Source organism: Saimiri boliviensis, chromosome 14 (assembly GCF_048565385.1).
Source record: "Saimiri boliviensis isolate mSaiBol1 chromosome 14, mSaiBol1.pri, whole genome shotgun sequence".
Taxonomy (NCBI): Eukaryota; Metazoa; Chordata; class Mammalia; order Primates; family Cebidae; genus Saimiri; species Saimiri boliviensis.
In genome coordinates this window covers 79,844,388-79,857,629 of record NC_133462.1, presented here as the reverse complement: position 1 = coordinate 79,857,629, position 13,242 = coordinate 79,844,388, and the positions used below count along the sequence as shown (strand labels likewise).

The window sequence follows — 13,242 nt, the reverse complement described above, 5'->3', positions numbered from 1 at the left end:
CCGGGCGTGGGCTCGGGGACGCGCCGGCCCCCACCTGAGCCGGCCAAGGGGAGCCCGAAACCTGCGGGCACCGCGGGAATCCACTATGGAGGCGTAAAGCGGGACCGGTCGGGGTCTGCGACGGAGTCGAAAGCGGTGGAGCGCGGAGAAAGGCGTTCCCGGGTAGGCGGCCGCGGAGGGCGGGGGTCTCGGGGCGTCGGGAGCCGGGGTGGCTGGGAGCCCCGCGTCCGCGGCGGTGCAGGGCGGGGTTCCCGGAGGGGGCGTGGCGCGGGGCGGGGCGGGGCGGGGCGGGGGCGGGCACAGCGCGGGGCGGGGCGGGGCGGGGAGTGGCGGGCAGGCCGGGCATGGCGTCCATGGCGGCGGCGATCGCGGCCTCGCGCTCGGCGGTCATGAGCGGGAACCGGCCTCTGGACGACCGGGAGCGAAAGCGCTTCACCTACTTCTCGTCGCTGAGTCCTATGGCCAGGAAGATCATGCAGGACAAGGAGAAGATCCGCGAGAAGTACGGGCCCGAGTGGGCGCGGCTGCCGCCCGCGCAGCAGGACGAGATCATCGACCGGTGCCTGGTGGGGCCGCGCGCCCTGGAGCCCCGAGACCCCGGGGACTCGGAGGAGCTCGCGCGCTTCCCCGGCCTGCGCGGCCCGACGGGCCAGAAGGTGGTGCGCTTCGGGGACGAGGTAGGTGCGGGCCTGGCTGCCGACCCTCTTCCCCGCCTCGCGCCCCTAGGCGCCCCTGCCTGGGGGGCACCTGCCGGCGTGTGCCCCCCTCCCCAGTTGGTAGGGGCTGGAAAGAAAAAAGGAATGGAAGGGGAGTCCCAGCCGAAGGTCGGGGGATAGGGGCTCCGCGGGGGGAGCTGGTTAAGAAACCTCCATCTAGATCTGCTCCGCCGGCTCGCACGGACTCAGAGACGTCTCCCCGAGCTGCTCTTAAGCAAGGCTGACCAAAGTGGAAACAACAAGCAATTTTAAACCAGACAAGCCCGGGTTTTAATCCAGCTCCGCCGCTTACCACCTGTATTGCCGTGAGTGAATTAACTTCTTAGAGCCTCAGTTTCCACTGTGTAAAACAGGGATAACGCCCACCCCGTGCCAGCCCATGAAGGCACTCAGCATATGATAGATATTAATATGAATAATTGTGATGAGATGTATGGGGAAAGTAAAATCGCCAAACCAGGTAACAAGAAAGAAGAGATGTCTTCCAAGATAAGGAGGGAAATCCATTCATCACCCTAAGATGCTTTCCGAGTGAGCACAACACCCAGGGTATGTTTTAGGGGTGAGCATGGTGACCCTGTTTTCCACCAAAACACTAAGGGATGATTAGTTTAAATGCACTCCAGCAAGTCTTGGCTGCATAACAGGGCATGTTTACCTCTCAGATCGAAACACTGTCCAGACTTCTAGAGGGGCAGTCATCGTGAAGGTAGCAATGCTGAATCTGTTCCAGAGAAAGCTCAGAGATGACCCACACTTAGTCACAAAGGCCTGACTGTTCTGTGGGGTTCAGAAACTTAGTCTTCTTTTTCTTAGAAATACGTTTAACCAAAGCCTGTTTGGTGCCATTAGAATTTGTGCTGTGGCTGTTTGGCCTTTAAAGTCAACTTTTGCCGTGAGGGGCAAAGTCAAGCAGAGCAAAAAGTATGAGAATGAAATCACTCGCTGTTGAGGCTGTTTCTTAGGCTAGAGGGAGGAGAAGCTGGGAGAATTTTTTTCCCCCTAGAAAGTTGTGGATTGTGGATAGAATTCAAGTTAAGGAGGTTTAGATCAGATTTTCAGGCTTAGGTGTGCTGAGACGTTTATTAATACAACATGTTCGTGGTCATAAACTCACTTTAATGCGAGGGAAAAGTGAAATGACTGAAGAGTGCTGCTAACGCTGCTTTGTTCTGATGGAAACGAAAGGAAATTCTCTACTGGACTTCAAATTCTGACGGCTTTGCCAGAAAAAACAAGGGTGTGGTAAACTGGGGAGGGGAAAGTACAGGTTTTAAAATGTATTCCTAGAGCTGAAACATTTTCAGTGGGAAAATATGCATATTTATAAAGGCGCGTGTAGTGTTGGCGCTCAAATTTGGGGGATGAAAAAGCAGGCAGCACTCCTTTGGAAGAGTCACGAATAAATATGAGAGGAAGTAAACTTCTAAGTACTTACAAATGTTGGAGAGTGACTGTCATTTTCCCTTAGCTTGGTGTCTAGCTAAGAATATCTACACGCCTACTCATGATCAAAAAGCCTGTGTCATAGAAGAGCCCAGTATTACTGACGAGGAAGAATGTGGCCAAGTTAATTTTTTATTCTCATTCCTTATCTGGTGCCAGACTGAGCTGTTTCGCAATTTGTAAACTCAATGTGATTTAAAAGCAAGTGGAACTGTGCTATGCTGTGGTGCCTGCATGTCCTTCCAGGAGCAACTCAGGAGAATTGAATCTCAGCTTTGCAAAACCACCTGAGAGCATGTTCCGAAATGCCTCCCACCAACCTCAGCTCAGATGGTGGAGGGACAGATAGACCCTGAATTTTAAGAGAGGTACATAGGAACGTGGCCGGGGTGCGTTTTTGCCTGCAGTGGCTGTGTAGGTTAATAGCAGTGGGGAATTTAAATTCCCCTGGACTGGGCCAGAGGTTGGCACCAAAGTGGAGTCAGTGGTCCCATTGTTGTCCCCAGGAGATCATTCATGGAGGTGCGCCAGCTCCTGGGCACAGGGATGATGGATAAGGACAGGGTAGACTGCTGAACAGAGGTTGTCCCTGAATGGGTGGCCCCAAATTTGTCCTAAAGGACTGTAAACAAGATAGAGTGGGGCCCTCTGTCCCTTGCCACTTGATCAGTCTTCTGGTGTGGTCCTGGGGCCTCCACAGCCCTTTTTGCTGCCCTGAAGGACTCTGCCTATTTCTTTGAACAGTACCCTCTGCCCCATTGCCAATAATGTTTTTCTATCTCACATAGCAACATTTTAAGTCAGAGCATGCAAATATAGCCTCCAAATGTGGTGACCATCTTCCAGACATTTTTATGTATTTCAGGAACAAATAGAAATTGATTATATGTGCTGATCACAGATCTTGGTGGTTCTGAATGTGGTCTGGGGCTCGGTTCACTCACTGAAGTTGTCTGTGCATCTGATAGGTGTGGCATCTGTGTGTGTTTTCATCCTCATCCTCTGGCTAAGGCACAGATGGCCCCTTGCCTTGAGGACTTAACATGGTTCTCCTCAGGGAAGGAGGTTGCTGCCTTTGAGTTTTGAAGCCGTGAAGGCTTCAAATTATCAGTCTTCAAATCTATCAGTCTTTAGATTCTTGCTTCCTTGGGAATCAACTGAGCAGATAATTCTCAAGGCCTGTTATATTAGAGACAAGGCATTCTAGCTTGGGGTATGTAGTCATCCCGTAATCTTTACCAACTCCTTTAAAAATCCCCCTGGTGAATAGATGATCTTAGTAAACAGCACAGAAGTATAGCTTCAACCTAGGCCCCAGTCCCTTCCACAGCCACCCAACCCCCTTTTGTGGCGAATCTGGAGCTGCTGCTGGCAGAACATTTCTCAACCAGCAAAATGAGAGGAGCCCGCGGAGCCCCAAGACCTGGATTCTCCTCCTGGCCATGCGGGCAGCCAGGTGCCGCCCCTCTGAAGGGGTAGTTTGCACCTCTGTGAAGTCTGGTGACAGAACCAATGGCTCACAAAGTTTCTTTCAAGCTTGCTGGAGCAGGCCCGGACACTGGGGACATGCACTTTTGGTCCAGTATTTTGGTGAGAACATTCAGGCATGCTTGCAAATGGTTGCTTTGACAGTCTTTCACGTGTGCTGCTTGATTGCCTCGTTCTTCCTCCAGCAGTAGGGTTTCGGGAATGATTTTCTTTGGGAGGGGAAAGGTTTTCATTTTAGAAGGTCTGCTTCTGCTGTTTCCTGTTATCCAAAAGGAGTAAACCCCACGGACCTCTGAGTTGTTAGGAATGTGTTGCTCTCTGCTCCAGTCCCTAATCTACTTGTCACTGATCTAGCAAGATCTGAATACGTGGTGAGAGTTACAGGGTTCCAGGTTCCGTGTGACATTCTTGGCTCCGGATGGGCCCTAAGCAGATGACTGGGGAATTTGGGGCAGCTGGGGCATCTTGTTCGCGTGGCCCTATGTGCCTCATCCTCCTCTCTATAAGGTGGAGCTGGGCAGGAAGAGTGGTTCCATATCTCTGATCGAGGTTTCACATGTCGTAGAATGTGGATTTTTAGAGACCCTGGAGCCAGACAGCTCTGTTACCTCTTCAACAGCTTGGCATGATCCACTGCCGTGTGCCGCCAGCGCCTTCATCTCTGCCCCTCCTGCAAAAACCTGGGGACTTGCTGTATGCTCTCTACTCCTCTTGGCCACAGCTTCCTTTTCTGAAGCTGTTTTTGCCTCCCTATGTCTGCTGCATTGCCTGTGGCCTCTTAGTCTTAGGCTAAAGGACTCCACAGGTGCTGCAGGCATGGGTACCTATGTTCAGCAAACCGCTGAGCTGCTGCGCCCACTCTGTGTCTTCAGGGCTATCTGCAAAAAGGCCTGTCTGCAAACCTAGGGGCCTCTGTGCTGGCCAGCCTAGATGTTTGCCTTCTGAAATAAACTAATTTATTATAAAAGTTTTTACCTGTACATTATTTTTAAAAGTTTCAAACCATACAGCATTATAGAACAGCTGGTGGAATCAGACTATACAGAACTTTCCTTGAGCACGACATCTTTGTTAGATTTGAGTTTGGCTGGCTGTGTGGCCTCTCAGTGCAGAACCAGTGACACGTGAGGGCTTCTCATCCCCTTTCCCTTTAGCAGATTGGTTTTTTCTTTTTGTAATCTGACATAAAATATAAAAGAAAAAAAGAAAATTAGTGAGTTGCTTTCTCAACATTTTGGACTCATTTTTTAAGTAAGATGGAATGTTTGAATTCTGATTTCCACTTTCTGCCTGGCGTATCCATGGATGTTTTAGAAAGGATGGCAGGGTTGTCTGAGTCCCTTTACCTGGGGCCCTGGGTAGGAGTTGAGATGACCCTGCTTTAAATCCAGTTCCACGGGCTGAGAGGAGAGGGTGGCCGGGCCTGTTCTGTGAGCTTCCCTTTCACGTTGTGGGTTCTCTGCCCTCAGTAGCTCCTGGCCTGGTGCCCTGGGAGCTAAGGCAGCAGCTTAGGCCTCTCCTCCCTAGGCGTCTCTGCCTACTGGCTCCTGTGGGACGGTGGCCCAGTCACAGCCAGGGAACAGGTTTAGCAAAGAAATGAAGTGACTTGGTCACTGTCATGCAGGGAGGGAGATCAAGAAGCATGGCAACAGGTGTGGAGTCATCTTTTAATTGATAGGAGTCACTTTTACACTCTAAGCAAGGGATTCCTGTCCTGGAGAAAATGTCTATTTCTTCTGAAGGAAGGAAGGAAGGAAGGAAGGAAGGAAGGAAGGAAGGAAGGAAGGAAGGAAGGTGAGACCTATCTGTTTAGACTTTGTGTTGTATTTTGCTCATTTCTTTGGAATTTCCTCCACCTACTCTGTATCCTGTTCCCATTACCACACTCGTGCTGACTTTTTGTTTGGCTGTGATCTGTGGAGGCCTGAGTTTCTGAATTTGTATTCATGGTGAAAAACATGCCCAGTGGTTAAATCCAGACTGTTTTTCTGTCTTTGGAACTGCAGTATTGTATTTCCAGTTATGGAAACCCCCTTACCTCAGCAGAGTTAAAAATATTACAAGTCAAAGGGAAAAGCATCCATTCCATAAATATGTAAACAATACTTTCTAAAATAAGCAGTTGGTAAAAAAAGAACATATTTTAATCATTCTTCCTTACTCTCCTCTTTTTAAATAGACTTAATTTTTTAGAGCAGTTTTAGATTCACAGCAAAATTGGGCAGAAAGTAAAAGTCCTCCTTACCTCTCTGGCTCCCCCACCGTCAGCATTTATGCCACAGTGGTGCTTTTGTGACAACTGATGAACATACACTGGCACATCGTTATCACCCAAAGTCCATAGTGTAGGGTTCCCTCTTGGGTTGTGCACTGTATGGCTCTTGACAGATGTGTCATGACACGAACCCAGCACTGTCACATATCACAGAGGAGTTTCACTGGCCTCAACATCCTCTGTGTTCCAGTTATTCAATCCTTCCCTCCCTCCAACCCCTGGCAACCAACGATATTTTAACTCTCTCCATGGCTTTGCCTTTTCCAGAATGTAATATGGTTGGATTCATACTGTATGCAGCCTTTTGAGATTGGCCTCTTTCACTTAGTGATACTCATTTAAGGTACTTCCATGTCTTTGTATGGCTTGGTAGCTCATTTCTTTTTCTTGCTAAATAATGTTTCATTGTCTGGATATATCACAGTTTACTTATCCAATAACTGAAACAAATCTTGGTTGCTTCAGGTTTTGACAATTATGAGTAAAGCTGCTATAAACATCTGTGTGTAGGTTTTTAGTGTGGACCTAAGTTTTCAGTTCATCTGGGTAAATAACAAGGAATGTGATTACCTCCTATATTACCTGTAATATATTTATTTATGGAGAAATAAATATAGAAATAACTGTAGTAGAAGCACTGTTGAATTTGCGCATGGAGCTGTAGATGGCAGGCTCTCAGTTGGCCAACATGTCCAGGGTGCTGTCATTACAATGACAACAACCAGTGCTGTCACTCAGTAATTAAGCTTGATAGTTGATCCACAGGACAGGCTCTGGCATCTCTGAGGTAGTGACGGGCACCACAGAGTTCACCAGGAACAATGTGCTCCACTCTGGATGAGCCAAGATGCCCAGGTCACCTGGCATCACTACAGGGTGACACACTCTGCAACCTATGGGGCTTTCTGTCCTGCTCACATGCTCTGTTGTCTAAGCCTTATTTCTCTAGTTTATAACATTTCTCAGTTTACATTTCTTACCTTCAAGCCAAGATGCCACAGTTATCAACTAGAAACTCTCCTCATTTATGGTCTTCTGGAAGACGATGACAATTTCCGACGTCAGTAGGCACTTTGCCAGGTTCCAGACTCCTGACACTATTTTAGAATCACCCCAGAGAGTCCCTCACTCCCTGTGCAGCAGCTGTTTTTTCTGGAGCAGTTGTGGAGGCCCTAGTGGAGCCCCATGCCAGACAGCGCCCTCTGCAGGCGCTATCCATCCACATACCAGAAACACTTGTAGAATGTGATAAATATCAGGTGGTTTGTTATGGTTGTAGCCTGTGGTGTGCTGGTAAATGTTTAACAGCCAGCTCTAGGGGAATGAGGCGAACTAGCCCTGACTTCTAGCATTTGCCTATTGCTGTGACCAGATACTCCACCGTGGCCAGCTGCACGCCCTCTGCATGACTCATGGAATGCACAGCTGGGCACCGCGCTATGTGGTATTTCCACCTTGCACGTACAATGGATGCAAATAGCCTCAAGAGCATGGATAATAGTAACTACACTGAAATGATGAGTTTTGAGTGTTTCTTATCTCTTTGTTTTGGGGGGCACACTTTAAAAACAATTTTCAGGTTTTAGAGTAGCTTTAGGTTCCAGCAAAATTGAACAGGAAGTACAGGGAGTTCCCACACAGACCTTTCCCAAAATGTACACACAGACGTGCTTATGCACACGGCCTTCTCCACCATCAACATCCTAAACCGGAGGGGTGCACTGATTACAATCAATGAACCTGCATTGTTTTTACCCTTGCCACCCAAAGTCTCTGGTTTACACTGGGGGTCGCTCTTTGAGGTGTACACCTTGATGGTATCATACAGAGGGAGCCCCGGGCTTGACAAACATCCTCTGCGCACCACCTCCTCATGCCTCCCGCCCCCAGGCTCCAGCAGCCACTGATCTTTTTACTGTCTATGTAGTTTTGCCTACAGAATATCCTATAGCTGGAATCATACAAAATGTAGCCTTTTTAGATTGGCTTCTCCCACTTAATGATATTCATTTGAGGTTTCTCCATGTCTTTCCATGACTTTTTATTGTGGTAAAATACATACAACATAAAGTTTACCATTTTAATCACTTTTCTGTGTATAGTCTGTGGCATTTAGTACAGTCACAATGTTTGCCATCATCATCATCATCCATTTCCAGAACTTATTATTGAAGTGAAACTGTATCCTTTAAACAGTTAAACTCTGTATATGTTAAACAATAACTCCCCATTTCCCGGCCTCTGTCCCTGGTAACCTCTATTCTACTTTCTGTCTCTGATTTTGCCTACTCTAGGTACCTTATATAAGTGGAATTGTATGATTTTTATCCTTGTGTCTGGCTTATTTCACTAAGCATAATGTCTTCAAGGTTCATCCATGTTGAAGCATGTATCAGAATTTCCTTCCTTTTTAAGACTGAATAATATTCCATTGTATGGCTAGACCACATTTTGTTTATGCATTCATCTGTCATGGATACCTGGTTGCTGTCATCTTTTGGCTATTGTGAATAGCACAGCTATAAACACTGGGGGATAAGGATCTCTGAGCCTCTGCTTCCAGTTCTGTTGGATATATACCTACGAACGAAATTGCTGGAATTGCATGTGTAATTGTATGTGTAATTTTTTGAGGAACTGCCGACCTGTTTTGTATAATGGCTGCATCTTAACATTCCCAGCAATAGTGCGCAAGCGTTCCAGTGCCTCCACATCCTCACCAACAGTTTCTATTTTCTGTTTTTTGTCAGTAGTCAGACTTGTGGATGTGAAGTGTGTTACCTTTATTTTTACTACAATGGATTTAATCACATTTCTGTAATTTACCTTCTTAATCATGGCAGTTAAACAAAATGTTTAACAACAGCTTCAAGAAAGTACTCAAAATTTTATAATCAACTCTCGTTAGTTGGTGCAAGCCTGGTCCAACACACCTCTGGTTGCAGCCTCCAAAAATAAAAGTGCCTAGGAACCACAGAGTTCTTAAGCCCCCTACTATCCATTTTTTATCAAGAAGTAGAGAAGTCAACGCTGGAGATATCATGCAAACATGTATTCCAGTACTATGGGCAAAAAATATATGTTCTTTTTTTTTTTTTTAAGATTCTGTTTCATTTAGGATTTAGGAGGTACACACTGAATTGGATGAAAGTTTCCCAGAGAAGAGCAAGTACTCAAGGTCCCTGGAATGTTAGAGGAAAAGGTTGTTTGTGTGTATATCTATCCCAGAGTACTTGGAGCCGTGTGAGGACTGGCCTCTGATAATTGCCAAGTGCTCTGTGTTTCTGGTGGCTTTCTGTAGCTTCCCCTCTGCTTCTTGGCTTTCTCCTCTGGGATTTGGTGACCTGAGGCATCTTTCTGTGCTGTACTACAAAGAAGTCATTGTTTCTGGAGGGATTCAGTGCTGCCTTTGGTATGGTTACCTCTTACGGAATTTGAGGATAACTCCTGGCCAACATGAAGCCTACTGTCTGTCAGGTGGCCTAAGTAACAGATGTGTTTTGGCACTTAGATGATTTCAGATCCTAGGTGCTGGAGAGCGGGGTGGGAGAGCTTCTCAAGCAATCCTAGAAAAAGCACATGGGTTTGGTCGGAAAGCGTGTGCCTGGCCTCATTGTGGTTGCCTGCTGGTCACCATGGGAGTAGAAGAAAGGGCAGCACTGTATGCGTGTGAGTGGTGCCCCCACTTCACAATTCTGATGCCGTTTGCATCCAAGAGCCTAGGGAGCCTGTTACTGCCGACAGAGCTTTTTGTGGCTAGAGCGTGCAGCCGACAGCTGACATCAGAGCTTCCATCACATTTTTGTTTGGCATGTTTATTTTTGTAAAGCGCTTTAGTGTTTTTTATGAGCTCAGAATTACAGAAACCCAAGGAATCTGCCCCTTGACTTCGTTTCTTGCTGGAGCAAACAAAAGACTATTGACTCGACACTAAGTTGGGGAGAAATCACAGTGTGACCCTTTCTCCTCCTGTGACCCCCTTGGAATTTCAGCTGATACGGGTTTCAGCCACTGGAGAGTTGGCTGTCACCAAGCTCCAGGCTAAGCCTTTGTTCCTCAGAGTCTTGTACAGAGCCACCTTCCAAACAAAGCCAAAAGCCTTATCATTTTAATCTTTGCAGATTTCAAAGGGGCTCAAGTTACCTAATTAATATTTTGAATCATAAGGAGGAAAAGGGGAGTCCAGCTCCATCATGCCCCTCCCTGTCCAGTGGGCCTGCCCCCTGCCTGCCCCACAGGTATTCACACACTTCTTCTTTCCATTTGGGGGCCAGTGGCCTGCTGGATTCTGGATGGAAGGGGCACCTTTGCCAGTTGATTTCCATTTACGTTTTTCCAAAGATCCAAAGCCGGATCTCTCCTCTACCCTGTGCATGGCCAGCTCTTCCTCCTGGGGCTAAGAGCTGAGCTGGTGAATTCTTAGGGAGAGTGTGAGTGTGGAGTGTGGAGGCTGGGGAGGAAACTCAACCAGTAAAACTATCCAGGCTTGTGCAGAGTTCATTTATTCACGAAGAGTTAGTGAATGATTGACTAGAATAAATGGTGTCTATATTCCATCAGCCTCTTTTATTTTTCCCATGTGAAAACAAAGCCCTTCTTGTTTGATTACCTCTAGAGGGACCTCAGAGGGTTCTGAGATCATAGGATTTTAGGGTCTTTGGCTATTTAGCTTAACTGTACCCCTCGCATGTACAGAGAGCCCCTATAGCTGAAGGCTGGCCCTCTGCCTCTGCTGGGAGACATCTAATCGCAAAACTTTGGTAACTCACATTCCTCCAGGCATCCATTTCCATTTTTGGAGAAACAAAGTTTGTACATTGGGAAGTAACTTGAGTTTAACTGAAATTCCAAACAAAAAGGCAGTGGTCCCTCTCATTTGTAAAGGTTTTTGCCTGACAGCCATGAGGTAATGCATACCAACCAGTTCAGAAGTCAGGATCATAAGCAAATGGCATTACAGGAGAATGTCTGTAACACTTTGAGGATGGGGGTCATCTTACTGTGCACGCGTTGACTCGTTGCACACACTGTGGTTCTCAGAACGGACTGAAACACTTTAATGCAGCTTAACCCAGTTTGCAGGGCTCTCCCCCACTTTTGTAATTCTTAATATTTATAACTAGTATCTTCGTTACTGGTGTTTTTTTCCTGATACAAATGTAGTTAGTTCTTTTATATACATTCCTGGGAAAATAAAGACCTGGGTTCTGGCCTTTCGACAGTCTCCTCTCTGGGTTTTCCATGCTCTTTATCCCCAGTATTTGTGAAGTATTTGTGCCACAAATGTACCAGTCCCCACTGCACAGCCGCCAAGGCACACAGCACAGCCATGGGGACACAGACCGGGATCTCTACCTTGTCGGTGGCTGGCTCTTCCTCCTGGGGCCAGGAGCTGTGAAGAGCCTGTGCCCTCACATTGGGAAGTCTTGGGGGAGTGTGAGTGTTGGGAGGGGGAGGTTGTGGGGGAGAATCACCTGTGAAAGGGTCGGGCTTGTACAGAGTTTGTTTATTCACATACTCTCAAAGAGTGAGTGAGCGTCCTCTACGGGCAGTCAAGAGTCTTCCGGGCTCTGGGGATAGAGGAGTGGACAAAGGCCCTGCTCTGTTGCCCTTGTCATCTAGAGTTGGCTGTGCTTGGGCTGTGCTGAGGAGTCATCACACACTTCCTTCCCTGTCCCAGCTTCTTGGGAATAGGCCTTCAGCTGCTCAGACCCTGGCATGCCTTCGTTGTTGGAGTTCAAAGACTGATCTCCCACTGGCCATTCATGTTAGGAGGTGTCTGCACAGAGAACACAAGCTCTGGGTCTGGAAGGCTGAGTGCACACGTATGTGTTGGTGAGGCACTCCCACTGCGGGGCCCTGGCATCTGCCCCTTGTATCTGAGGCTAAGCTGGGGTGGCCTAGACTCTGTCAACACTGAAAGAAGAGGGTCTGTGAGCAGAACTGGTTTGCCCTGTAGAGGAGAGGGAAGCCAGACCACCTGACTTGGGGGGGCAGTCAGTGTACCTGTGGGTAGGAAGAAGACATTTATCCAGGGATACTTTAGGAAGGACGTATATCACCTGGAGTTTGGGGGAGATATGGATATAATCTCACTTTAAAATATTTTATCCCACTTTAGCCTGTATCACCCAATGTGTCCTGATTTTTGATTCTGAAAATATGATCCCCGTAGAAGCAGTCAGACATGGTGCCCACCTATAGTCCCAGCTGCTCCGGACACCAAGGCAGGAGCTTTGCTTGAGCCCAGGAGTTTGAGTCCAGCCTGGGCAGCATACCTAGACCCCATCTCTTAAAACAAACAAACAAACAAACAAACAAACAAACGTTACCCAGTTAAAGCTGGACACAGATGAGACATTTGCTGGCACAGGAATAACTGCAGGTAGCGGGGTGGGATCTAAGGAAAGGTGGCTTCCCCAAGTCATTTGTGCAGGCCAGTGAACAAAACATACTGGATCCAAGGTCAAATTTGTGGTGATGGTTCTACAGGGCTCTTTCTATCCTGTTCTGTTTGGTGGGGGTGGGGAGTGATTTCAGAGTTCTTGTTAGAATTAGTCACATGCATTACACCGGCATTTTTCTTCATTGATTCTGCTGATCCATGCCCTTGAGCAGTCCAGTAGGCCTGTTGGGGAGAGGAGCTCCTCCTGTATTGGCACTGACTGGCAGATTAGGGCCTGGCATTCTTTTCCCAGATTACCTCATTTAATCCTTACAACAACCCTGCAAGGGAAGTATCATTCTGCTTTTACAAATGAGAAAACTGAGGCTCAGAAAGTCTAAGTCATCTTCCCAGGGCCACACAGCTAATCATTGTTCAGGGCTGAGTCTGTGCCTGATTCTACTAAAACCATCAAGCTCTCTTCCATTCCTACTTCAGCTCATCTGAGTCCATTGCGGGGCCTCACTGGCATTCCCTATTGTCTGTTTGGCTGGGGAGAGGGGAGTGTCTGGCAGCCTCAGCTGGAAAGCTGAGGAAGAAATCTGACCGAGGCGGTCAGCTCATTATATTCAGAGTGTCAAAGCATCAGGCTTGTTTAGAGTCAGGAGCTGGGATTATTCCTGAGCTTTGGTTCCCCTATGGTCCTGGGTGGATGTTTGCATGGGTATATCTGTGTTTGGATTTCAGGTTTACTCTTGAATTTTTATTTCAGGATATAACTTGGCAAGATGAGCACTCTGCCCCTTTCTCCTGGGAAACAAGGGTAAGTTGGATTAAATTTAGATCTATTTATTCTTTTAAAAAGAATTGAGTAGTTGGATATTTTTCTTTCAGCATTTGATGGACTCCGAAGACAGCTCCCTGACTGCCAG

The 13,242-nt window shown here is 47.4% G+C and overlaps 1 protein-coding gene across 4 annotated transcripts in view; it reads left to right on the top strand.

Moving 5' to 3' along the window:
- The first annotated feature begins 315 nt into the window (after window positions 1-315).
- Window positions 316-13,242, top strand: part of C14H1orf198 (chromosome 14 C1orf198 homolog) — a 29,981-nt gene continuing 17,054 nt past the window's right edge. For 3 of the 4 annotated variants that reach the window (XM_074385316.1, XM_010351518.3, XM_074385315.1), the window contains exons 1-2: window positions 316-677; window positions 13,083-13,133. In XM_074385316.1, the coding sequence (XP_074241417.1) occupies window positions 345-677; window positions 13,083-13,133 (384 nt within the window). In that variant the 5' untranslated portion in view covers window positions 316-344. The remainder of the gene's footprint in view (window positions 678-13,082; window positions 13,134-13,242) is intronic. The other variant, XM_074385317.1, reaches the window with a different exon arrangement.